The sequence below is a fragment of the Athene noctua genome, chromosome 4 (genome assembly GCF_965140245.1).
Source record: "Athene noctua chromosome 4, bAthNoc1.hap1.1, whole genome shotgun sequence".
Taxonomy (NCBI): Eukaryota; Metazoa; Chordata; class Aves; order Strigiformes; family Strigidae; genus Athene; species Athene noctua.
In genome coordinates, this window is record NC_134040.1 from 53750105 (window position 1) to 53776311 (window position 26207).

A 26207-nucleotide genomic window follows, 5' to 3' on the forward strand; every position below is an offset into this window, starting at 1 on the left:
TGTGTGAGACCTCTGCAGCCCCTTCCTACCCATGCTACTTCTGCCAAAACCCCCAAATCTCCACTTGTTAAAGAAATTCCTTTGGAGGCCTCTGACACTGTGTTGAAGGCATCCTCCCCAGCACCCTGTGGGGATGCACTCTGCAGTAGAAAAGCACTTGTAACTAATGTAGCCTTTCATGTTCCAGGCCTTTTAAAAAATAATTTTAAGTAAGACTACAAATGATTAAAATTTTGTATGAAAAATTGTCTGTATGTATGATATATATGTATGCAACTTGCATATATTTTTCAGGAGAAATATACTTTTGCTGTCAGGACTTGCTGCCACTGGTCTTTGAACTTGTAATCTTCCTAAACATCTCCTGACCCTCATAGCTGTCTAGCTGGTATTTACTGTTTTACTGATGTATTTATCCCCCAGCTATTTTCTAATCCTGCCCTGGGTTTACCCTGAGACTGGAGGAGCAGTGGGGAGGGAGGGGAAGGTAAGTGTGTTCCCAGAAGCCTTTCACCTGCATGGGAAGGAAGACGGGGACATATGAGTCTCCAGTGGTTGACAGGCTTTTCTATCTGTGGATGCATATTAAAATAAGTCCATGCATTAATTTTAACTTTTTTTGTCCCCGCATAGTGATATGCTTTGTCTGCACTCCCATGTGCTCAGCTGGAGCACTTTTCAGTCAGGCAGAGCGTGTCACAAACCTATCCAGGTAGCCTCGCTGAGTTGCCTGAGGTTGTCATAACTAAGTGTTCAGCCTGATAAATCCGCAGCAGAATAATTTAAAAAACAATTTTTGTTCATAACGTATTTTGACAAACTTATAATGCAGAACATGCTATCAAGGGTTCTTGTAATTATCTAAGTGTGACTTAGGTTTTTAGGAGGTATTAATTAGGAGTTTCAGTCTCTGGTTTTCCATTTTTCGAGGTGATAGAAATGTTTCAAAAGGTGAAGAAAACTGTGGAAGTATAGGTCTACAGAATCAATAGGTTCACATTGCTGCTGGTTTGGTTAGTGGCTTACCAATATTGGCCCTGAACAGTATTGATTTAGTTTTCTCGCTGTCGCTATAGCATAGCTTTGCTTTACACCACAGAGAGACAAGTTGCATGTTTTCAGTTCACAGTGATTTTCATGCAGGCTGCCTTTGGAGTTGCTAGCCTCCCAGACACAATTATTGGCTTTGTGAAGATGAGCTCTTGCTTTGGTGGTTATCCCTGCGATCTTTTCTGTCCTGCCTCTGATAACCATGCTGTGGTGTTCCTCAGTATTCCTTTTTATCCTTTTGCTTAAAAAGGGAAAACTTTTTCAGATGCTGTTTGGTTAAGAAGACAGAGGAACATGTTTTAAGAGTTGGGGCTTGCTGCATTTAACAGGAAATTTGCCAATTTAAATTTCAGTGATGAGATGTAGAGATACTGAAGGGCTATGAGAAGGCTTAGTCTTGAAGTGTGGACTGCAGGTATTCCCTGAAATTATGTATGTGACAATGGCTTCATTAGACAGTCTCACTTAAACTGGATAAAATCCTGCTGCTGACTGGAAGATTAGTATTCACAAATGAATCAAAGGTGCTGGCTGTTTTTACAAGGAAAGGTAGCGTAACGCTGCAGAGAGGAAGGCACAAGGAGGTCCTATGGATCAAAAGTACTATGCCAACTAATTCAGAATTCAACCCTTTTTTATTTTCATTTTTTTTTAACAGACAACCCTGAGCTTTAATTCCAATTATTCCTTACATGAGCTTTTCAGGTCTATAGTGTTCACTTGGACAACGCTGCCATGCATAGTAGGGAAGACACTGATTTTGCCTCTCCAGTACCAGTCATTTGTAGATGAGAATAGCAAGACCTAGATTAGGGCAGAGAAAGATCAGTGAAAGAACACTTCAGTCTCGCACCTCGCTTCTTTGAAAGCTAAATATTAATGAATGTGTTTCAGGGCAGGTAGGAAACTAAAGTATGTAGAGGGAGCTGAAATTCAAGAGAGTCTTGCAGAGGTAAGTGCTTGAACTGATTGTGTGGCACTTGAGGATGGCAATGCTGGAATGTGCTCCACTCTCTTGCTTCTTTTTCCTACTCCCTGCTTTTTTTCCTGAGTAGTGCTGAAGTTGGTAGGGATGGACAAAAGAACACGTTGCATTCATCCTTATTGCTGGTACTGGTGAGTGTGACACCAGGGAGTAGACCCACAATTTGACTAGCTGTTCTGGTTTAATTATGGCTAATTTATTAATAAGGAGAATATAATTCTGGGGAGATCGGCGTTCTCCACTATTCTCCACTCATTACCTTTCTGTAATGTGCTGGTCTGTACTTCTCCCCTCAGTCTTGTTTTTACTTACAGTGATGAAAAGCAGCATTTCTGGGGAAAAAGGCAGTGTGTTTGGGACTGAGCCCAACGGGGTGGAAGGGTATTAAAGAAGTGAAGGGTACACAGGCTGAAGTATATTTGGTAGTAGAGCGCACTTGAAAATGTATGTGGATTTTGCATTGGAGGAGGATGGGGGAGAAAGGACTTGCCTTTTTGCTGAGGGAAGCATAACAGAAATATGATGGGGAATTGGGGTCATGGAGGGCCTTCCAGCACCAGCCTTCATTTGCCCAAGAATGGTGATTCCTCCTGGTTCTTCTCTCAGCTCATAGTAGGCTGCTCAGTGGTCTGACTACTTGATGCAACAGTGATCTGAGTCGTCACATTGCACACATCTTCTCCATTGAGTAGACAAAAAATTACTTTATTGGAAATTTTGATGAGGAGAAAAAATCTGGGAAATACTGTTTTCTCCAGCAAACTGACTTTTCTGGCTGATACAAGATTTTGATTAAAAAAAGTTTAAACACAACTGAAATATCTTCTGTTAAGAGCACCTTAGTTTCCTAAAATGAAACATTACCAGAAAAAGTAATTTCTAACTGTGTAATAGGAAAAACTAATTTAAAAAATACTGAAATTGATGCTTTATTTTCAGGAAAACGTAAAATTCAGAATAAAACCAGAAAAATGTCATTTTGATCAGCAATGCTGGGGCAACAGTAAATCTGTATCTTCTGTTGTTCCACAGAAGACTTTACATCATTCTAATTCTTAAGGAAGAGGTGAAGGTAACTTTTCCCGGATATCCCTGATACATGCAGGTTGGTTGAAAAGTTCCTGCCATTCCACAGTCAGTGAGCCAAGGGTTTCTGGTCCCTCAGAGTGAAATTTGGCTCTGCTGCTGGGTAACCTGGAGTGATTTCCTTGCCTCCTTCCTTCCTCTTCAGGAAGAGGACTTCAGGCAAAAGACTTCAGGCTTGTAAAAGCACCTAATTTTCTTGTGTTTGAGTGGACAGTGTTTGATTCAAAATGGGAGGGTTTTAAAAAAGAAGGGCAGTTGTAAACGGGAAGGAAATTCTTGGATGTTTCCCAGCCTGATAGCCATGAAAAGGCATTTTTGTTGCCTGCTGCCAGTATGTGACTCTGGAACTCAAGACTCCTCACAGGTGAAGACTCAACCTCTGACATTAGTGGACTTCTCTTTGCACAGCATTGCTGTCTCCCTCTAGCTGTGACTGAAGTTGAGAGAAGGTGCTTGTTTGGGTTCTCCCCCCAACCCGTCCTTCACTCTGCTGATCTTAGCCACACATCAGTGGGTTTGATTCCTAATGTAGGAGGAAGTCACACATAAATTCCTTGATAAAGTTCTGATAGCAAAGTGTGTCCCACATAGGCTCTCCCTACTCTCTCACCCTAAAGCTATCTCCAGTCTGAAATCTACTGGCATGCAGTGCTTTGGTTTATACCTGTAGATTTCTGAAGTGTTTGATGCTAAACTGTTACTGTTGATTGCATCTGGTTTATGAGTGCTATTTCCACTTTTTATTTTATTCCCTAATGAGACAGCTCTGGCTGGGATCTTGGTCTGTGGGCTTGTGTATGATACACTGCTGAATTAAACTGGCTGCATTTGCACTGAACATATACTCTGGGTAAAGGCAGTGTTAAATTGTGTGGTCAGAACGAACACCGATGCCAGGAAGCAATCTACCCCTCTTGCTCTCAGAAGACACGCTCAAGTGTTCCCTCCCTGTTTCTGTTACAGTCCAGGCAAAGCCTGAATGGAAAAATGATACTTTGGAGAAAATTAATTTTAGGTATTGCTCTTTTTGTTGATGGTCAGTTTGGATCAACAGGTCCTGACCTCCTCTTAGCTGAAATACAGTTTTCTTTCAGTTTAGACAATGCCTCTTTGGGATCTCTTTGCTTTAGAAGTGAAAGTTTTATAAATGTAAGGTAAGCAGTGGATGAAAGGATCTTAATGTTAGACTTTTAGCCATCAGTTGGCTCTGTTACATCTGATAGATTTCCCATCACAGGCGATCTGTGTTCTTGCTTGCTCAGATCCACACTAGTGCCAAGTGCCAAACAATGACACTATCTATCTTTCTGCACAATTTGCCAGTTTTGGTTACTTTTGAAGCCCAGTATTCGTGCTCTGGCCTTGTGAATCTCCCTTATAGGGAGAACAAAATGAACAAACAAGTGATTGCTTTAGCAAAACTGTTTAGGGCTGATTTCTCTTTGTCGTTTGTCCCCTTGTTTTATAAACTAGAGTGCTTACTCTTACAGTAAAATAAGTCAAAGTAAAGATACAGTAAAAAGTAGTCACTTGTTTACCATGAATGGCTTTTCAGATGATCGAACGAAATACTCTATTGCAGTTCCACTTCCAACTATGACCTTAAGTAACAAATGTTTTACTTGCTGCTTGCTAAGCTTAGGGTAATGTTTTCAAAGGCCCTCTCTTGGTTGTACTTCTTCCTACAGAACTCAGTGGGATTTTGCCAGTGACCTCAGATAAGTTAGCATTAGAGCAATGCTTTTGAAACCCTCTCCTGCAGAGGATAAGATATGTGGTCTTCCTTTCACAAGGAACATTTCAGGAGATATCAAAATTCTCCTCCCTCCTCCCCCCAAACTCATCTTGCATATCAAACATAGCTACATTTTGGTATTTATAGAGTCCCCTGCAAAATATTGCAAGAGACAGGCCCATACATCAGATTGATTATCTTGCCTTATAGTTGCCAGAGGTGCTTAATTTCTTCTTTGGAATCGAATGTGATTTTTACAATTAAATGATTCTTCTCGACTACCAAGACATCTTGCTTTTTCTAGGTGGAAGCACTACATTAAGAGTAAAATCAGAAGTGGACTTGCATGCTTTATATGTACCATCACAAATAAAGGTATTATTACAAATTTTACAACTATTATACTTGGGGAGTATAGAAATGAGAGTGTTTACTGTTTTCTTAGAAATAACGGAAACTGAGTAATTAAGTTCATTGCAGAGTCTCAGTGGTACAGCCATCCCATTTCAGTTTGACTGTATTTGATGGTATTTGATTTTGCCAGATGCTTGTGACTGACTGATATGTTTACACTGTTTTCTTGATCATTTTAAGTTCAGTGTGTCCTTAACATTTTACATTTTTAGTTGCTTCAGTTTGGCAAACCACAAATGAGGGCACTGTTGTTGAATACAGTCATCCAGTCCTGCAATAATTTATCTAAAAGACTAATTTCAATCCCTTAATTTTAGGGGGGATTAAGCAGGAAAGTAGGAGTAGGTTTACTTGGGGAAAATGGCACTGCGAAGGTAAGAAAGTTTCAGGGTTTGGTTTGGGTTCCCCCCCTGCCTTGTTCCTTCCTTCCATGATATTGCATCTTTAGATAAATTTCTGTGGTAAGAACTGCCTTTAGTTTTCCTGTGGATCTTTCAGTGACTGTTACTACATAATAGGCCATTAAGAAATGTGTTTAATTTGAGGCTTACCAAGGCAGGCACATTTGCACATCTAAGATTAGCAAATTTCAAAATGGGTGTATTTTCTCTTTTGGCTGGTTGCTATGAGGCATGAAAACAGGGCAAGTGTCTTGCATTCCTTACTCAGCTGCCCAAGACAATTCTCTTAAAAAGCACGTTTGTCCTGATTGTCCTCGCAATTAATTTCTGCAGGAAATCACTCAAGGAATTAATTAATTTTAGCCTTTCACCCACCCAAACGTTTTATAGTTTAGAAATTTTATAGTACTCTGTAAAAACCACATGTACTTCCTGGAGTAAGATCTTCTTCTGCAAAACTTGCTTTTCTTTTGCACAAAGCAAGTATTTTGTCTCTAAAAACACCTTTTGCAAGAATTAGGGGGCCAGTCCCTTTGGAGAAGTGATCACTGCGTTGGTCTTTGTGATGCCAGTTTGCAATGCAAGAGTGGAGAGCTGATAAAATTCCAGCTGGGTTTAAATGTTCTGTTTAGTTAAGATCTCTCTTGTAGTTTCAGCTGGAAATATCTGGCCTTTGTTTCACTTCAAAAGGGAAAAGAGAAGTTTATGTGGTCTGTATTACATAAATATTTTATCCATCCAGAGTTTCTAGTACTAAATGTTTCTTTTGTAGCACCAAGAGAAGGGTTGACTTTCAGCTGTCATGCAGTGGCCCCTTTGGACTGCGAATCACTGTTCTGTATAGTTGTATGATGCTCCTCATTAGGAAGGAGACCAAAGATGCTGCAGTCAGCTTGTCTTTGAGGGGGGACTGCTGGCTTGGGGTAATACTACAGTACCTTCAGACACAACTGAGCCCTCATGTTTTCACTGGAGAAGGGTTTAGCAGCATTTTATACAAGATTGGTTAGTTTTGTCCTTCAGTGTTGGGAAGGCAATAAGAGGGATGCTGAAGATATTCCCTCATTTCTGTAAGGTTTGACAGGAGCTTTGCTATCCAGGTGCTAATTGAGTTTCAGTACCAAAGTAGTAGCTTGGAAACAGACTGGGTTCACCGCTAACCTAAAAGATCTCCAAAGTACTCCTTTGGAGAGGGAGAAAGGTAAGGCATCTGCAAATCACTGGGGAGGGGGTGGAAATATTTTTGTCAGAGATTGGACTGTGTCCAGTTGCTCTTATTGGTAGGGCTTCTCGTGCAGGGATTAAGGAAATATTGAGTATTTACCGCTTGTCATGGAAGTCAGCTAGAAATAGTCCACTTGCTGGCTAAAGCTTGGCTTCAGAGGTGAAGCGCACACATGGAAATCACCAGCCACTGTCTCTTTACACCTCTATTCTCTGCAGGAGAGTGTTTTCCTTCCATTCCCTGTTGATTGCATAATATGAGGGAGGGAAGCTGTGTTTTTATGTGAGAATGCCCAGGACCTTTAATAACTAGGCTTTGGGTTAAATGGTGACCTCTGTTAGCAGAATAGAAATAATAACAAAAGTATCTGTGCAGAAAATGAGTGCAGTAATTAAATGTGTCCGTTTCTGTCCATCCCCTCCCTCTGTGTGTCCTGTCTTCCCCCCCCCCCCCCCAAAGGATCAGAGAGTCTGGACTCTTGATTAATGTGCAACAGAAGTCATTAGTGTGCTAAAATGTGAAAAAACAGGCTCTGTGTTATTAATACACAGGCATTTGCTGTAAGGTACAGTAAAAATTTCTGTTCTGTTATTTGGTCTCTTGTTTTTTTCTGTTATTCCTGTTTATGTAGCTCATTGGGAAATACCACACCTAGAAATTTAGATGCAACATTTATTCTTCTGCTTACATGTCTCTTACTTTTTTCATAATGCAGAATGCTGCTTCTGTGTTACTGTCTTGGTTTCCCAGTCAGCCTATGGACTGGCTTTGCCTCACGTGCCTGCTCTTTTAATACTACTACATCAAGTCTGTTTGTTTTTCTCCTAACAACCCATTGGGCTGCTCTATTGTCTCTAGGTCTATGAAGAAGATATGTATTCTTTTTTAAACTTAAGGTTGACTGCTTGTGTTGAAAAATACGACAAAGTTTTTCACCTACTAATGATAATTTCTGAGAGTGTCTGCAAAGAACAAATCTTAGCTAAGATTTCTCCAACACAGCAAGGTCAGAAACTTTTAATAAATTTTACTTCTATACAGACTTTTTCTTAATTTGCATCATTTGGTTGAATAATGTAACCCTCCTAATATTTTCCAAGCCACTTACACTTAACTAATCACTTACACTTATCTTCAGCATAAACCTCATTGATTTTATTTCTCATTGAAAACATCAGTAGTAGCAAATATGATCCTATTGGCTCACAGTCTATTAGAAATAAAATTATATTAAATATCTTGTGGGGTGTGAAGAGGTTAAGTCAAGGAGAGTCGTCTGAGAAAGTCATCCTGGTGTAAAACATAAATCTGGTTTATATTTAAAGTACATGTCACCCACTGGCCAAAAATAGCAATGATCATTAAAACCCAATTTGCTGCTAAACATTAATAGACATTTATTACATCATAACAGTTCTGGAAGACAATTAAACTTAACTTTTTCGTAGATAACTTTCTTGTAAAAATGTTATTCACCTGGCTTTTGTGATTAATCTCGTTTTGCCAGTGATTTTTGTTTCATTTGATAGTGTGTGTATGTGTTCAGAGTTGTGTGTGTAGGTGATCTCTTGTTACTCTGATTCTTTCAAGAGCAGTACATTTTAAATGGGAAAAACACTTAACCTTGCTTATACTGCCTGTTAATTTCCAGATCAGCCCAAAAAGTGAAGGAAAGTACACTTTCTTAGTGCAAAACAAGTAATATCTGTTACCATCCACTTGAGAAAGGGATAGTAAGCAAGAGCAGAATAAAAAGGTGCTGGAGACATGTTTTACAGATAGGAAATAGATTACAGCTTTGCTGCTGTTTTCACTGCAATTTTTTAGTGAGGGGGTACTCCTTCCTTATTTTATTACCGCATATGTGCGAGTAGTGACTGGAGCTGGAGTAAGTCAAAGGCTGAGGAAATCCAGCATTGTCAAAAAGTACTGCTTCCTGTGACAGATGCAGTTGTGATCCTGGTATTTTGGTTCACGTGTTGCTGTCTGTCAGGTCCTTGCTGCTGTGGGCTCTGTGAAACAAGCCATTGTAGAGGCCAGGCTGTCTGCTTCAGCTCAGCAATGCTCAATTCTCTGTAGCTGCTGATGTCTTTAACTTTGCGGTTTAACCTTCATATCCAAAGAGCTGTGGGGCCAACTGGGCTGCAAAAGAGTGTGCCAAGAGGTGGACATAAGGTAGTCCCTTCTCCCTTCTCTGAATTGCAGGACCCACAAAAAAGGGTTCACCATTGTCTTTGCAAGTAAGATTCTTCTGTGGCATATGCCACTTCTGGGGAGCAAACAGCTCTGAAGGCCTGTGTACATTCCTCTTGTTCCTGGCTGATGTATGGGGAGGTCGAGGCCACCCATGTGGCATTTAGGCTGCCTCCTGATGAGCCGCTGGGAAATGAGAAATGGCCCACACCTGCATTCCCCTACACCCCACAGGAAGAAAACCCACCCTCAAAACCCAATCTTGCTGTGATGGCAAATGGCACTAAACTCTTCTCTCCCTCTATATTTGCAGCTGTTGAACAATTTCAGGCATTGTAAGTTAAAGGGGCCCTTTCCTGATGGGAAGAGGAAACGAAGAAAATTAGAGGTGGTATGAAGGAGGCAGTGTGGGAAGGGAGAGATGGGGAAGATAAATGAATACTGAAATTTATTTTAAAGGCTGCATCCAGAAGCATTTATGAGTATTCCTCATCTGGTCCCAATATCACACTTCACTTAGATGCACTAGTTGAATTCTCCTGGAATTTTCTGTCATTTCCTTTGGCTCACTTTCTCCTTGAAGGCTGTCACTTCCTCAGGTTAGAGCAAGACCCAATGCAAAATCTGTGCCGTCAAAATTACAGCCATGGTAAGACACTTGAATAAATGAGGCCTGTATGTATGGGAGAGGTGGTGCCTCGAAATACAAGCTCTGCTAATGGTAGCAAAGGGAAGTTAAAATTGTGCTGACCCTGACGACAAGCTTGTCTCCATTTTCAATGCACGCACCACACATGTTTTATTTGTCACAGAAGAATTGCCAAAGGCTCTGTGGAATGCAAATAAGCATTGCGAGAGTATTGTCAAACCCAGGCTTTCAACATCATGAATCATTCACAGAAAAAATTGACATTTGATTAAAAGTCATGCGAATTTCAAATCAAATATGTTGAGTTACGTTTATTTACCACTGGTTTGCTAAGCCTCTGAGCTGCATTTTAGGTCCTATTTTTCAGCTCTTCTCTGTAAGGAGAAATTTACTTGAAAGCTGAAATTTTCATTATTGCAAGGAGCTGCCACATACTGAGTTTTGCAGTGAAATCATAACTGTTTGCAATACTGTGAGGAGTGCTTGCCTCTGTATTATTTTCCCTCTGTAAAGATGTGCTACTAAAACATTTGAGAAAGGTGGTGTATTGCATAGGTATAATAAATTTTCGAGAAGGACATTAACACCTCCCCCAAAATTTGCAGAACACTGTTATAATAATTGCTGTATACGATGATGAAATGGGATTGTTTCAGGTAGTCAGAAGTTTACGGTGCTGTGCAGCTTGCGCGAGGAGCTACTTAGCTTTTCCCAAGACTTGTAGGGTTTTTTCCCCTGATGGGGTTTGGAGTGGTGGGGAGGCTGACATGCTTCTTGCCAGCTGAGAGCTGCTTTAGCAGGTGGTGCTTAACCAGTGAGAGTACCAAGTTTTTCCTAATCAGTTTTCAGAAATCCTGCTGATCCTAGGGGTGGTAATGCAATACAAACATTTGCATATTTTACCACATCCTGAGATGATACTCTGCACCTTTTGAAATTTTGCATGTGTTATCATATATTTGCGTACATGTAGGGACCTTGTGAATGAAGTGCCTTCCTCTTTTAAATCTGTAATGAAGTATATTGCTGAGGATAACCAGTAGGCACTTAAAGAAAGGCTGGAGCATTCAGTAGCTGTGATAATCATGCATATGATTCAGTACAACCTTTCTAAACTTCTGGACCATGTTTCCAAGACTCTTCCTTTTCTCTCTGTTTTTTCCCCCATCATCCCATGTGAAGTCACAAGATGTGTGAGTAGCTTCACTTTTAGTTTGGTTATCATTTTCTGCTAGAATTGCTTTGATCCTGGATTGAATGGGAAAACCAACAAGCCAGCTGATAGCTTAAGTTCCCCTTTTGACCTTTGGAAAAGCACAAAAGCTGTCATTTCACCTACACAAGAAGAAAAAAAAAAGCTACTATATTCAGCTGGTTTGCGTTCAGGTGTGCTCTTATCAAAGGCTTGATTAATCCAAAATGAATTAACTCAGTTAACGCTTGAGAGTTATTTTGCAGCGTATCCCATAGTACATCTAGAGAATTCTTTGTCACTTTGAATTATAGTCTAAACCGGTGGTTGATGAGGCTTGGTTTGAGCTGGTTCCTTGCTGCCTTGGCTGCTCCTCTCGAGGGAGCGTAAGTAGCACTGCAGCGATACTTGGGAATCTAGGGTGAACACAGATTTATTATACATTGCTTTTGTTGCTTGCTTTTAAGGTTTTTAAAATTACTTTTCAGAGTGCTATGTAAGATATAAAGGTGGAGTAAATGGCAGAATGGTCTTAGGTTTTCAAACAGTGTGGATGAAATGAATTTTAATATAAAGGAATGTGCAGTTAGTGGCAGAAAGGCCCAAGTGCTCATTTTAAGCCCTGTTTGGAAATAGGGATTTGGAAATACCATGTGGGGTTTGTGCATATGGGGTGAGAGGTTTGAGGAGTTTCCTTCTGAGTTCACAGCCCCAGCAGAGACATGACAGAGAATGGGAGCAGAGTCTGTGGTACAGAAAGAGGACATAGATGTGAGCAGGTTGAACCACAAGTTGGTGAGTCCACTCATCCCAAGAAGGCTCTCCGAGTCTCTCTCAGTGCAAATCATCTAGCAAACTTAAAACCTGAAATGAAGAGCCAAAAGCCATGGCTGCCACTTGATGTTTTGAGAAACAGTAGCCTGTTTTCCTGAACTCTGTGAGAACTCTGACTTTATGAACATTTGCAGTATAGCATGAACCTTCTCCTGGGATAAATGCAGACACAGATAAAAGTTCACAGACAATTCAATTATGTGTCTCAGAAACATGTTCCTAACTCCTTAAAAATGCTTATGCTAAAATCTGCCCATAAATAACCATGTCCCTGTAGTGGTAACTTAAGTGAGTGGCTGGGAGTTGAAAGTGTATGTGGTTCTATTGAAATGCCAGGAGTGCAGCCTGCTTCTGTCCTGCTCCCCTTGTGTTATACCATCAGTTATGTCTGCATGACGTTTTATGTGGCAGGTTGTGTTGCTGCCACTGCAGAGTGACTGTGGAGCCACATCCTGAGTACCTGACAGGGAAAAGGATTTGAAATAGGGTAAAGTTGTGAAGAGATGGTAGGGATGAAACTTTTTCAGTAATGTTGTAAAAAAATAAAGGAAAAAATGTGTTCTTTCAGACAACTGATGACCAGATGTATTGGAGCAATTCTTTTGTTTAGCCATTTATAATGGGAGTGGACATGCAGGTCATTCTTTCACTTAAAATAAATTTTCTAACATTAAATTGCAGTTAATTTACTTTTGCAGACTGCATGCTATCTTTTTCCTTTCTTGGGTTATTTCTCTTACCTTTCAGTGAAATTCTGAAAACATTGGAATAAATTGTCGCCAGTAGCAGATGCTGAGAATGGTGATCTAGCTTGGCCCATCAGCTTCAAGGAGTTTAATTACTTCCAAACTTTCCCCCTTGTAAATTGTGGGTTTAATCAATATTTGTTTGAAACATGTCTCTTATTTTCTACTTAGTGAGCAACTTCTGCCAAAGGAGGAGATAAGTGCAGGAATCTCTTATATTAAGAAATACAGAGTAATCCTTGCATCACTGATTTGTTTAAGCTGGTTTACTCTGCACATTTTCAGGGATGGGGAGAAAATTGCAGCAGGTAAGACTGGATAAGGAAAAAGAGGGCATTTCTATCTGGCTTTTGATAATGAGCCCCCTTGTAAAACACTTGCACATCCTGTGGCCATACTCTCACTCTCTAGAAAATGCTAGATACCTGAGGAAGGCAGGCAGCTTTTGCCATGTGAGAAGGGTAGTGTCCAACTTTGTGCAGGTGCAAATGCTCATGTTTGGAGAAAGGCAGTAATTAAGTGGATTTCTGACAGGTTTGACTTGTGCTGCTCTAAATTCTACTTTGAATTCAGCCTATCTGTTCACTCACCAGATGAACTGGTTTCCTTTTCTTTTTCACCCTCCTTGTACACCGTTGACAGATGAGCTCAGAAAATGCTCCATGTGCTGCTTGACATCAACTGCTGAAGAAACAGACTTGGGTAGATGTTGAGTTTGTCAGTGTATCTATAATGCTCTTTTATGAACAACGCCTTGACGAATACTTCACTGCTCATCTCTTCATCACAAGGCCTTAGTTTCCTTTGGCTTTCTCCAATTCTGTCAGTACTGCTTTGAGTTGGATTTTTGGGAACTGCCACCGTGCAAATTAGGTTTTGGTGATGCTTGGCAGCAGATCAGACCATGAGGGTGTCAGGAGTAGCCCTATGGACAGAAAGGTCAGTGAGCAGAAGAACTTTCTTCAAAATCAGTGCAGGCTGTGTTGTCTTTGTGATTCGTTTCTAAACCCCTTAGGTCAAGTGTAAGCCTTAAATTTTTCACTGTGAGAGTATATCCCCTTCTTGCATCAATAGATGTAACATTGTTCACAGATATGTGCTCTAGTTTTTATCTTTGGCTGTACTTTACCTGGAGGTAATCCAAAGATTAAGTGAATTTTGTTTTGCAGGCCTCTTTCTGCATGTCATAATGCTGTTTGAGAGGGGTTGTTTGACCATTAAGAAAAAGGATTCTTCCACTACTTTCCTATCTAGCTGTTCCCCTGCAGATATCCAGTTCACAAGCAGATTATGATTATTTGATTGCATGAAATACAAAACTACCTAGAATTTTGTAGCATTAAAATGTGTTTGGTTAATATAGTGGTGCCCCATGTTATTAAACAGCTTTGGCTTTTCTCCAGACACATTGTGGATTTGTTAAGATTTGTGCATGAGCTTAAGCTTAAGATGTTGAAGTCTTTGTAGGAGCAGGCTTAGGGGCAAGGCTGTACCAGCCAGGGTGTGCAGACACAACCTGACAGGTCGTGTCCCTGCCTTGTTCTACTCTGGCAGGAAGGAAAGTAAGGCTTGGAATGTTGGGCCAGATTTACAACCAGAGTAAACAGTACATAATGCTGAACTACTCCTATCATCTCTGTTTTGCGCTGGAGCTTTGTGACTGGATAATGCTCTTTCTAGTAGGATAAAACATTTATTTGTGGTTCTGGTGGTTGCAAGGCATTAGTTCCCAAAATTAGTATTTGGACTCTGCAGAGGGCAGGTGAATCCTTTTGTTCATTCAGCCCCAGCCCATGAGACCATAGAAAAAAAACCTTGAATCCTCTCATGCAGGAATATATAGACTGATATAAACAATTTTAAAGACCACTGTGTAACTATTTTATTGACAATTATCCCTTCTCTGGATAGGTAGCATAATTTGTGGCTTCTTCAATTTACACCCAAAAACCTTTTACTGCACCATAATGTTATCTCTAACAGATCTAGATTAACCAGAACTTGTTTCCATTTAAATAAATAAAAATCAGAAAACAAACCTTCATTCCTTCACTGCCTGCCTGAGCTCTTGCTTCAGGGAAGTATACCTGAGTTGGGATAGCCTTCCCACATCTCTGTATGCCTTCTCAAATTTTGTAGCACAAAAAGCTTCTCACTTCTAAAACTACAGAAGATGCTGTAGAAAAAGCACTCATAAATAATGGCCAGTGGTGTACTTTGGTGTGTACTGGTAGCTTCCTAAAATATAAATGGAAAACTTGATTGCTGTTTAGAACGTATGATTTAAAATATTCATGAGTTTTTCTCCCCCTTTGGAAAACAGGCTTTAAATATTATCAGTGACCCTTCTGTTTTAGTCCCAGCTCAAGCAAAGTTTTAATTTCAAGGATGTCTATAAAGAAGTCACTTGACTGTATATTGACCTTGGGCTTTTTGACCTTGGACTTTTTCTCAGCTCTGTAACTGGGGTGACTAAAAAGCTTTGGAAATTAAATGTTACATTTGGAGTGAACGAATTACAGAGATAGACTGTGGAGGAGAGTAGAGCAGGAGAAAAAAAATCTTGGCAGTGCAAGCAGATATGTTTATCAGAAAAAAATGCAGCTTCCTTGTAGACTGGTTCTGAACAATGCAGGGTTTGATTTAGTTGATCAGCAAAGATAGGAGGCAAAACAAAGGCCACTTTGTCATGCCAGAGTTTCAGAAATATACCCACATCACAATGGCATGCAGCACAGTTTTTCATACAGCTTTTTGGCTCAAACTGGGTTTTGGGTAAGAACAAAAGTTGGCAAAAACAGCTTTTCTGCTCAGAGAAGAATAACTTCTGTTGATCAGAGATTTTTTTGGAGAGATTTTTTAATTAGACCAGTGCTGTGAAGGCTGCAGAGTCTAGGGAGTTCGAAACAGATATGTAAAGTACTTTTCAATTCCTCATATTTTATCATCATTTTAAAGTCAGCAGAGAGCTAAAGTCTCAAACTGATGCCATGGTTTAACTTTGTATAGTTGTGTTTTTCCTGCCAAGTTTGAGTCACTGTAGCCATCTAGCCCCTTCTTGAGAGATTAAAATGATGGGAAGCTGGAATACTTTCTCCGATTAAATGAGTAAGAGTTTCTATTCAAGCATGGGTTCAGATTTTCCCCGTGCTTTCCTGTAAGTGTGTGGGATGGACGAGACCAATATTTTTAATCCTACAGTGAATAACTGCAGAGCAGTATTTGACTAGCAGTGGGTGTCTGCACTAACTATATGGAAGTAGCTATAGGATAAGGGAGACTTTTAGGATCTACTTGGGTTCAAAGCAGGGTCCAGGTTCAGTATTAAAAGCCATACAGGACACCTCAGATGGGGGGGATAAAGAGACTTTTAGGCATATCATCAGCAGACATGCTCCCAAACCATTAATTACTGATTCTGCTGCCTAGTATCTTGGTGTTAGCCTCAAAAGTGGAGGCATAGATAAATGCAAAAGGGAGTAAAAGGTCTTAGCAGAAAAGAGTGCAATGCCCAGCTACCTGGGGAAGCACTGGGCTCAGTTCCTGTCAAAGTTATTCAGGACGTGTAGCAGATGTATACAGAGATAATTTTTGGCCAGTGTGTCCACCTGAATTACATACAGTGCAGGAGGTTAAAGAACAAGTGGGATTGTTGTCTGGGTGTCTTATCCCCTGCACTGGGACCAGCCAAGCTGATGTGGATGTGTTTCCATACGTTGAAAAAAGGTTTCTTTTTGAAGGGAATAGGGAGGCAGGCCAGGGAGTTCAGCTGTGTCACAACTCTCAGTTGAGTTTTCTCCCAAAGCACTCTGCTTCTAATACATGCTCACAGGTATGGCCTAGACCAAGTGGCAGTGACCTTTCTTGTTGGCAGTTTGTTGACTTGCCAGCATGCTGGCAAGTGTGCTCTTTCAGGAGTTTGCATTTACTCTTTGACCCCCTTGTATTTGAGGGTTTTGGGTGGAAAAGAAGTGGCTGGTGTGGAAACTTATTTCTGTTTAAGAGATCAGCACAGAGCCTAAGCACCAGTTAAACCCATTTCAGCTCTGGAATTTCTGTTGGCTTGTGATTTATAGACATCCAAACGTTTTCAGGAGAGTTGCACCCTTATTTAGAAGTCCCATGTACATAGGATAGGACCTGTTTTTTTTTTTTTCTAGTCAGCTTTCAAGCCTGTGGACTCTCTGGACCCCTGGGCATCACTGTTCCAAACTGCTGTTTTGAGAGAGGATGCAGAGCATTAATGATGAACAAACTGGCACTCTGCATAGGGACAAGTTTTAATTTCTGTTGTACATTGGAATGTGCATACATATGAAGGTCTGGGGGGTGGGGGAGACACGTTTGCCTTTACAGCTGTTGGCAGCAAAGAAACACAGCAAGACTTGATTGAAAACACCTATCTTACTGTTTTACTAACCACATTTTTTTTCCTTTCTCATTTGTAGGTCTCAGACTCTGGATACTGGTTGTGGGATTTTTTTTTTATTATTATTATTTTTTATTGTTTTTTTCCCCCCTTTTCGGATGTGAATTGAAGGCCAACAGTTGAAGTGTTGGAAGCAAGTGCAGGAGGACACTCACCTTGTTTTGTTTGAACCCTCGTTTGCTGGGATCCTTTCAAGCCCTCGTTCACAGTCATGTGGTCATCACAGCTGCTGTTCTTCACAATGCTCTTAACACCGTTAGCCCATGGTGAGTGAGAGATGGTGTAAATTTGCCTATGGGAAGGGAAGAGAGAATAGAAAACAAGAATTTTGCCTACATCTTTTACCTAATGGTGTGTCTTTTTTCCAGGTTGTTGATTTCTCTCCTTACTTCCACCCCAGGTCTTTGAATTCCCAGGTTATGTTATGACTAGTTAAGCTGTGAAACAGAGCTTTGGTTACACAGAAACATTTTTGTTACCAAGTTTAGCTGCTGTGTTAAGGCAGACTTTTTTCCTCATGCTCAAACCTATTCTGTTGGCTGTGTGTCACTGGGATTGTCTCTCCTGGCTTCTGCATGGAAATTAATTTCCCTCTGTGAATACTGCTCAGAAAGGGGCTGCATGTTCCCCTTCAGCCACAGCTCCAGGGTGTGGGATCTTACTCAGCATCATATTAGACTGTGATGTCAGGCGTTGCAGTAGATGTTTCTATGCTCTGCTGAAAGATGGAGGCTCCCATTATCTCAGTGACCCTGAGCCAAGAAGAACCAAAATCAGTATAGTTGCCTTAGCCTGTCACACTGTGTAGCCTAGCCAGCAATGTGGAGTTATTAGGTGCAGCAAAACAGACTCAACATGGGAAAATTAGTTTAATTTATTACCAATGAAATTAGAGTAGGATAATGAGAAATAAACAAAATCTTAAAAACACCTCCCCCCCCCCCCCCCCCTCCATTCTTCCCAGGCTCTACTCCAGACTTCTCGACCTCCTCCCCCTGAGTGGCACAGGGGGATGGGGAAATAAGATATATGGTCAGTTCATCACCCGTTGTTTCTGCTGCTCCTTCCTCCTCAGGGGGAGGACTCCGGGACTCCGTGGGGTCCCTCCCACAGGAGACAGGTCCTCAATGAACTTCTCCAACATGAGTCCTTCCCATGGGCTGCAGTTCTTCACAAACTGCTCTGGTGTGGGTCCCTCCCATGGGTTACAGTCCTTCAGGCACAGACAGCTCCAGTGTGGGTCCCTCATGGGGTTCCAAGTCCTGCCAGCAAACCTGCTCCAGCCTGGGCTCCTCCCTTCACAGGTCCACAAGTCCTCCAGGAGCCTGCTCCAGCGTGGGCTTCCCACGGGGTCACAGCCTCCTCCGGGCACCCACCTGCTTTGGTATTGGGTCCTCCATGGGCTGCAGGTGGAGATCTGCTTGCTTTTAACCTTCAGAGGGGTGCAGAAGGACAACCTGCCTCATGATGGCCTTCACCACAGGCTGCAGGGGAATCTCTGCTCTGGTGTCTGGAGCACCTCCTCCCCCTCTTCCTTCCACTGACCTTGGTGTCTGCAGAGTTGTTCTCACTCCTCTCTCTGACTGCAATTGCTGTTGCACAGGTTTTCTTCATTGCCCTCTTAAATATGTTACCCCAGAGGTACTACCACTGCTGCTGATAGGCTTGACCTTGGCCAGTGGCAGGTCTGTCTTTTGAGCCAGCTGGCATTGGCTTTGCTGGACTTAGGAAAGATTCAAGCAGCTTCTCACAGAAGCAACCCCTGTAGCTGTCCTGCTACCAGAACCTTGCCACACAAACCCAATACAGAACTCTAGCAGAAAAATTTGGTCTTTTTATTAGCCAGGCAAATGTTAAGTGAAATCTGACATGTTTAATTCTTTGGAGTCAGATTTTGAGGCCTGGGGTTTTTTTTGATATGAGAAACCCAAATGTAGGCCCCAGAAGTAAGTTGCCAGGTTTCATAAGTGCTGAAGGGTTTAGGAGCTCCTGTTTGCAGTGATGGTTGCCAAATGCTCAGAGCAGAGCTTTGGAAAAATCTTGCTGCATGATTTTCATGATGCCTAAATGGAAAGTGAATTCCACCAAGGATGTAATTTTTAAATACTGGTCAGTGGGAGCATGTTTGTAAATAATGTGACTCTCTGTATGTAGGCTGCGGGCCCCTATTTTTAAAATATTCATCAGACTTTTTGTGTTTTACATGCACTGTGTACATGCTAAGACACTAGAGGAAAATTTTACAGTAAAGGAGGTTAAAAAATGAAGTATGTGTAATGGGCTGAACATACCTATAGAGCACAACCTGTCTGCTCATATCACTTATAACACCTTTGGGCACAAATGTTATCTGTACTTCGTTCTTCAAGCAAAACTCCTTGCTGACTTGAAAATCAGAATGATTGTTTAAACTGAGCCAAGCAATAGGGGTGGAATGAAAGAGCTATTAGGAAAGGTGCTCTCCATCCTTCTCCAACTTAACCAAGTTAAATGGCAAATGTTTTGTAAATCTTTATAATTAAACAATGTTAACAATTTAAATATGCCTCTGGCAATTCTGTTTTAAACTCACAATGCCACTGTAGCTGGAAAATTCTGCCTGATAGTTGCAGTAAATGAAAATGTCACAAGTATCATAGGAGTTGTATCATGCCACATGTGAGCAAACACTAGTCACGTAAAAATTAGGTGCTTGGAAATATTTCTACCCTTTTATATTCTACAAAGTAAATGTACAGGGTGTGGCTTTTGTAGTTTTTGTGTGTTTTTTGTAGCAGTCGGTGGTGGTAAATCTGACCATCACACATCTAACCAACACATGTGTTATCTGATCCCTATAAATTGCTAGTGAAGGTGCAGTAGAGGCTCGCAGCTGCCTTTGAACAGTGGAGTGTGAAGACATTTGGTCTAGCCAAAGGATTTGGGTTTGTTCTCCCTGTTTGATGTCTAAGATAGCTGGGATGCAGCTACCATCTCCAAACTTTAGCCTGTTCTTTTCTTGGGGGAAAAAAGTTACTGAGCATGTATCTAGTTGTTTGGGGGTGGTACATTCCTGATATTAAATGAAGGGAGAATATTGCAGTTTAGCTGTGTAATGTGAGGTTTGATGAGTATGTTTGGTATCAGCTAGTACTGGGCGGTCAAAACCCCATCCAGTTTCCCATGGGGACTGAAGAACATGCACATAAAAATCGGAATTGTATCAAAGGTTGGAATAAATAGTCTAATGGGGCTTCCAAGGGTTTGAAATCAGAGACTGAATGTCTGATGGCTTTCAGGTGCTCTCCCTTGCTGCCCCTTTCCCTGCAAACACCTGCAGAAGGCTGCTAAAGTGAATGGCAAGCTGGCATCAATGCCGAGGTTCCTGCTAGCCTGAAGACAGTATATGTATGTTTAAACACATGCCACAGCCTCACTTCACATATAAAAATAGTCCATTTGAGGCCTGCTTATTTTATTTTTTTTAATAATCCCCTTTCACTTCTTATAGAGAACTTTCATATTTTATGCTTGACTCAAGCATTTGAGTTCCTGTTTCATGGGCTGGAACAACTCCTGTCCCCTGTAGTGATTGTCAGAGTTGACACAAACTACTTCTACTGACTGACCTTGCTGCATCTCATTCCCCTTTTTGAGTTTCCTGACATAGTTTCTTCATCTGTAGTGGTAGCTACGTTACAGACAAGATTTCTTAGGCCAGTTATCTCATAAATTTGTTGGGATTTTTTTTTGTTGTTTTGGGGTTTCTTGAGAGGGCTTTCTTTTTTTAGCTATCTCATTTCTTGGAGTATATTGTGTGACTTGGGTTGTGATGATAGGTGTGGAGTCAAAGGGTGTACGACTTCAGAGATCTGCAAGATGAAAAGTAATCTTCTAGGATACTGCCCTGATACAATGTCATCTTGTTGATAAGCTGTAGAAATAATGAAAGGGGAAAAAGTCATGAATCGTTGCAGTTTCTTGGTGCTGATGTTAATCTGTTGTATCCTAAATGCACAGACATTGTACAGGCTGGTTTTACTTGGACTGCTCTGATCATAGCTCACAAAAACCTGAAACCATGTGAAATATTTGAGGTAATAGCAGATTTGAGTAGTGGATGGTTTCTTTACTGTTGCCCTTCACTTGACTGGAAAATAATTTACAGCTTGCATGGACAGCAGAACTCAGACCAGTGTGGAAGCCCCCCAGAAAGCTATCCGAAGCTCAGGCAAAGCCTGTAAAACCATCTGTTGGATAAAACTAAACCTGTTATACAAAATTAGAGAATCATACAAAATAGAAAGTAAAAATATCAGAGAATAAAACCAAACAAAAAAACAACACAACACCAGCAACAACAACAAAAACAAAGGCTCTGTTATCCTTTGCAAGGACTTTGTTATAGACGGGGCTTTTGCACCCCTGCATCTATTTGGCCCCCATTTGAAAGCTTTTCTCAAAGCATCTGAAGACTTGGACCCCAGGAAAGTGCTCCTTGGCTTGTATCCCTCCATGTACACCTGAGCAAACTGATCGTCTTTGCCTGTAACGGGGTGGATTTCCCGGAGGCACTTTTTGGAATGAGCAGCTGTTCTTATCTTCCTTAGCCTTTTCCCCCTTGACCCTAAACAAAGCAGATTTCTCTTTACCCACAAATGAACACTGTCAAAGTTCACCCGAGATGGGACGGATGTGACAGGCAGCAGCTCAGTTTGCAAGTCTGGAGAGACATACACCTGCTCTGTCACATTGCTGTCATGCTCATGTGTGACTGAGAGTTGAGATTTAAAACTTCCAGACTGCTGGACAAAAATAATAATGGAGATAAAAGGATTCAGGAACTGCATGCTGCTAAGAGCAGGATAGGAAGGATACCATAATGGTCACTGTGGGGTGAAATGTTTCATGTCTCCAAACAAGTAACTTATTCTAGGCTTTGGAGAAGAGCTGAAGGCCTCTTGTATACAAAGATCTGTATCATTCCATCGGATTGTTTTATTATTATTTAATTGAAAATTATTTTAAGGATTGTATTGTGTGCATAATTTCATGATGGGCAGTGAAGAATGATTATTTTTTTGTTGTTGTTACTCTAATGCTTTAACAGCCTAATCCAAAAATGGACAACACTATTATCAGATTAAAGGAATAATCCAAATTGCCTAGTTTCTGTTGGAGATAGTTATAAATGCAGTAAAGTCAACAGGCATGGCAATCTTCCTGTTTCCTCTGATGCTAAACTTTTGCCCTGCAATTGTGTCGTGAGAGTGAGTTGTCAGCATCCTGGTTCCTGCTTGGGCAAAGTGGGGTGTCAGTTGTGAGGGGGTTGGTTCCTCCTTGGTCTTGCAGCTGCCTGAGGTTATTTTTTATATATTTTAACTCTGTTAATGAGTTGCAGACTGTTCCCTCTTGATGATCCATGGGGTTAGTTAGTCATTGCCATGATTACTTAGGTTTCTTAATCTTTTTCTTGATATACGATGTGATTTTTGGACTAGAACCACACACTTGCCGAAAGCTAAGCAAGACTGAAGCCAGAACAAGTTAGGCAATAATATACCCAAAACCTGGCTGAAATTACAGGACAAACAATAGGTATCTGACATTAGAGTAGGTTTGCTATTACAGCTAGGACAGACTAGACAAGAGTCATCTGATCCTAGAGCAAGGTGCAAGTGCAGCAAAGGTTTCTTAAATAACTTTGGAGATGGAGCTAAGTTTAAGCTAAAATAAGTTCTTGTTCTGACAAGGCCCGGACCCTGGTATTGTTATGAAACTTAAGGCCTACTACTGACACTTGGCAGCACCAAACTGGCAGGGCTACCATTGATGCTGGCCCAATTCTGAACTTCCAGAAAATGAGTTGCAGATTCGTGGCATAGTTGTAAAGTGACCTTCCTGCATTTAGGGGTGAGTGCCATCTTGTCTCTCTGTATAAGAATTTGTTCAAGATGGGACTGAACAAATTTATTGTTTGCAGAGCAGAAAATGAAATTTGAAGTCCTTTCCAGTCATTGCAGCTGCAAGGAAGAGAGCCTTGTCTGATGTCCTTTTCTTACCTTCTGTGCTTCTGCGCCATCTTCATGATGTTTCTGGGAGACAACTATGGTGAGGGAGGGCTCTGTCTTTGTGAAAAGATGGCGTTCAGAGGTCAAGCTGATCTCTCTAGGCATTAGCAGGTCCAGATGCCGAGCCAGTTTCTGTGGGAACAGTGGAAATATTTATTACTGAACAGCACTGGTAGTTGCCTGGTGACAATGATTCTGTTAAAGCAAGCAGCATTATCTTTCTTGGGGGAATATATGATGCGAGCAAGCTGGTCCTTGGTGACAGAGTGCTGTTTAATGTGAGCTGAACATTTGCCTCACTACTATTTTAATACAGTGGAAATACTGTCACTGCTTAAAATACATACTGTGTTTCTTTTATACTTCTACAAGTGTTATGTTAGCTAGTGAATGGTGGATAATTGCCTTTTACTACAATACTCTTTATATAGTCAAAATGAAATACAAGAGACATGTTTTATTAGTTGTGAAATAGCCAAGTTGACTTCCAGGCTTCTGCCTAACTTCATTGTTTTAAAAGATTAATCATCCTTGAAATATTTATAATATTTGCTATTCTTAGCAATTTATATTACCTGCAGCCGTGCCACCTTTTCCGTAGTGGAACAAATGATCGAGGAAGGTTTTTCCTGATAAAAAGGGGTGGCTGTTCTAATGTATATACTACAGTGCTTTCATTAGCAGCAATATACTAAAATTGGGAGTATTTAGTTCGTCATCTGATGACTGACCAATCTATAAGCCGATAGAGGGTGAAATTCAACCTTACAAAGACTCTATACACCGTTTAATTCTTGTTTAAGCCATTAAGCAGTGCAGAGGTCTGTGTGCAGACCCACTTCTTTCATGTCTGAATATCACACTAAATAAGGAAGGAGATTTTAAAGGGATTTTCTGATTTTTTTTTTTTATTTTTATTTTTTTTTTAAATTCAGTGTTTGGCAAGTGTGTCTGCTCATAGCATCTTCCTGTTAGGGAGGGAAACGAGATACTGTCTTCACTTGCCATTAGTACCAAAGCATGCTTTATTTGGGACATGCAACCCTTTGCGATCAGCACAGCTTTAGTTACAATGAAGCTGGAGCTCTATAGGATTTGAACCATAGAAGGCAGCTGGTGTCTAGGGCCCAAATTAATGCATGGAATTTATCCTTTCCTATAGGCTTCCTAACACACATGACATACAGCAGCATGACATGTGGATTTCTTTCTGAGCTACAGCAGTAGGAAATGTGCTTGCTCTCAAAGCAGTAGGAATGAGGGAGTTGTGCTACCCTGCAGGCCTGTAACCTCCAATGCTTGTTTCATTTGTAACTGTTTCCTTGCAAGACTAGTTTCTGATCTCTAGTAACCAACTTCGGGTGCTCTGTTTGGGTTTTGGTTTGGTTTTTTTTTTTTAAGCGTTTATTAAGCCTTAAGATGTGACAGCATGTGAATTACAGTGTAGTAATTCACGCCCAGCACATTCAGGCACAAAGATGAAGGCCAAATGGCCTCTGTGCAGCTAAGTGTGAATTAATGTACCATAATTTAGTTCCCATTATATTTTACTGTGATTATAAAAATGTTTCTGTTAGTGAACTTCTTTAAGAAACGTTACTTTTTGAAAAACAGGATTGAAAAATACAACACAGATCTTGCCACAAAGAGGGGTAAGTAGCTTTGTGAGATGAAGAGTTTTGCTGAATCCTGAAAATATATTTGTGCAGTTACTAACCCTAGGTAATGAATGGGTGTTATGGTACTGACATGTACTGTCTGAAAAACTGACCTAACTGTAACTATTTGTTTCATATCAGCTGCCAGGCAGTTGCTAAGAAGGATGACTAGGCTTATTTGTTCCTAACCTGGTCTTGATTTGCTCTGGAAACCTTAGCTCGCAACCATCTCTTGAGCCATCTGATTTTTTTCCGGTTCAGGCTATGCAAGTGCACACACCAGACACTCATTAGGGCTATGTTTGCTTTCAGTCCTAGTGAGCGTTCAATGAATAGAGAAGATGGGTTGTCTGTGGCAGTGTGGAAGAGACCAGAGGGACCCAGTTGGTATGTCTGTTCTGCAGTCTGTTGGGAAAAATAAGCCAACCTGGAAAGTGGCTTGGATGGTACTGGACAGGAAAAACAAAAGGAATGCCTTAAACAATTTTCTCAATATTTCTTTGTCTTTCTACAAACCTCTAATACTCTTTTGTTGAAGACAAAAGGCAAAGCTCATGCAGTTAAGGTTGCTTAACGGTTATCAGGATAAAACCCTCTTCCCAATGAGCTGTTTTTGAAGAAATTAATGAAGAGCAGCCATGTACTTGGCACATCATTCACTGAGATGACAGGGTCTCTAGGGCAATGCCTGGCTGTCTCTTTCTCTTGGGATTCAGGAGGATGTTGAGTTTATTCATGCACACTGATCCTGATGGCTCTCCTTCACTAATCCTGGCTAGCCAGCACTGTTAGATAGCCATGTTCCCAACTATTCCTTGTCATAACTAAGCACAGAATAAATGAGCAATATTTATTAAAAGTGGATTCTTCCAAGGAACTTGCTCTTGGAGTAAGTTTTACTTGTGCTCTCAGCAACTTGTAGCTGATCAGGATATTAATGGAGCCAGGGCTGTTTCACTTTTGTTGAATATCTGGATCTTAGGAATATTGTAGTGGCCCAGTAAAAAACAATGGTAAATTTCCATGTAAGCAATAAATCTGTGATATAATTATTATGGTTTGGTTTTGAATGTAAACCTTTAAAAAAACCAACGCCCACCCAACCAAAAAAACCTGCATGACTTTTCCAAATAAATACATCGGAATAATCTTTTTATATGTCTTTTTGGAGTTAGTCATCCTAAGCAATCGGGACTGAAAAATGTAGTGGGTCAAAGCTGACTAATACAGGTACAGGTGTCCCTTAGCCAATACCCAGAGGTACCATGCTGCACCAGGAATATTGTCACATCTGCAGCTACCTCTGCCCTTGAGAAGACAGCTTGTCCCCTGTTGTCTAGGACATGTAGGATACTCCAAAGGGACTGGTTTGGAGGAAGCTGAGGTTGAATAAGGCTGGTGCAGTAGAGAAAGAGCAGCAGAAGTGGGCAGCTTCCCTTTCATCATCCCAGTGAATAGGGATGATAATTGCCTACCATTCCCTGTTTGCTTTCACCTATTGTGGTAATACCTGAATGGGAAAATTGAGATCTATTTGGTTAATTGCGAATTCTACCTAAT

General features: G+C 40.9%; 1 protein-coding gene across 20 annotated transcripts in view; it reads left to right on the top strand.

Annotated features, from left to right (window-relative positions):
- The window catches only part of ADGRL3 (adhesion G protein-coupled receptor L3), a 529795-nt gene that overhangs the window by 167485 nt on the left and 336103 nt on the right, over positions 1 to 26207 (top strand). For 17 of the 20 annotated variants that reach the window (XM_074905383.1, XM_074905365.1, XM_074905377.1 and 14 more), the window contains exon 3: positions 16959 to 17205. In XM_074905383.1, the coding sequence (XP_074761484.1) occupies positions 17151 to 17205 (55 nt within the window). In that variant the 5' untranslated portion in view covers positions 16959 to 17150. Of the gene's footprint in view, positions 1 to 5160; positions 5232 to 16928; positions 17206 to 26207 lie in introns of those variants that run through there. The other 3 variants (XM_074905366.1, XM_074905367.1, XM_074905368.1) reach the window with 2 other exon arrangements.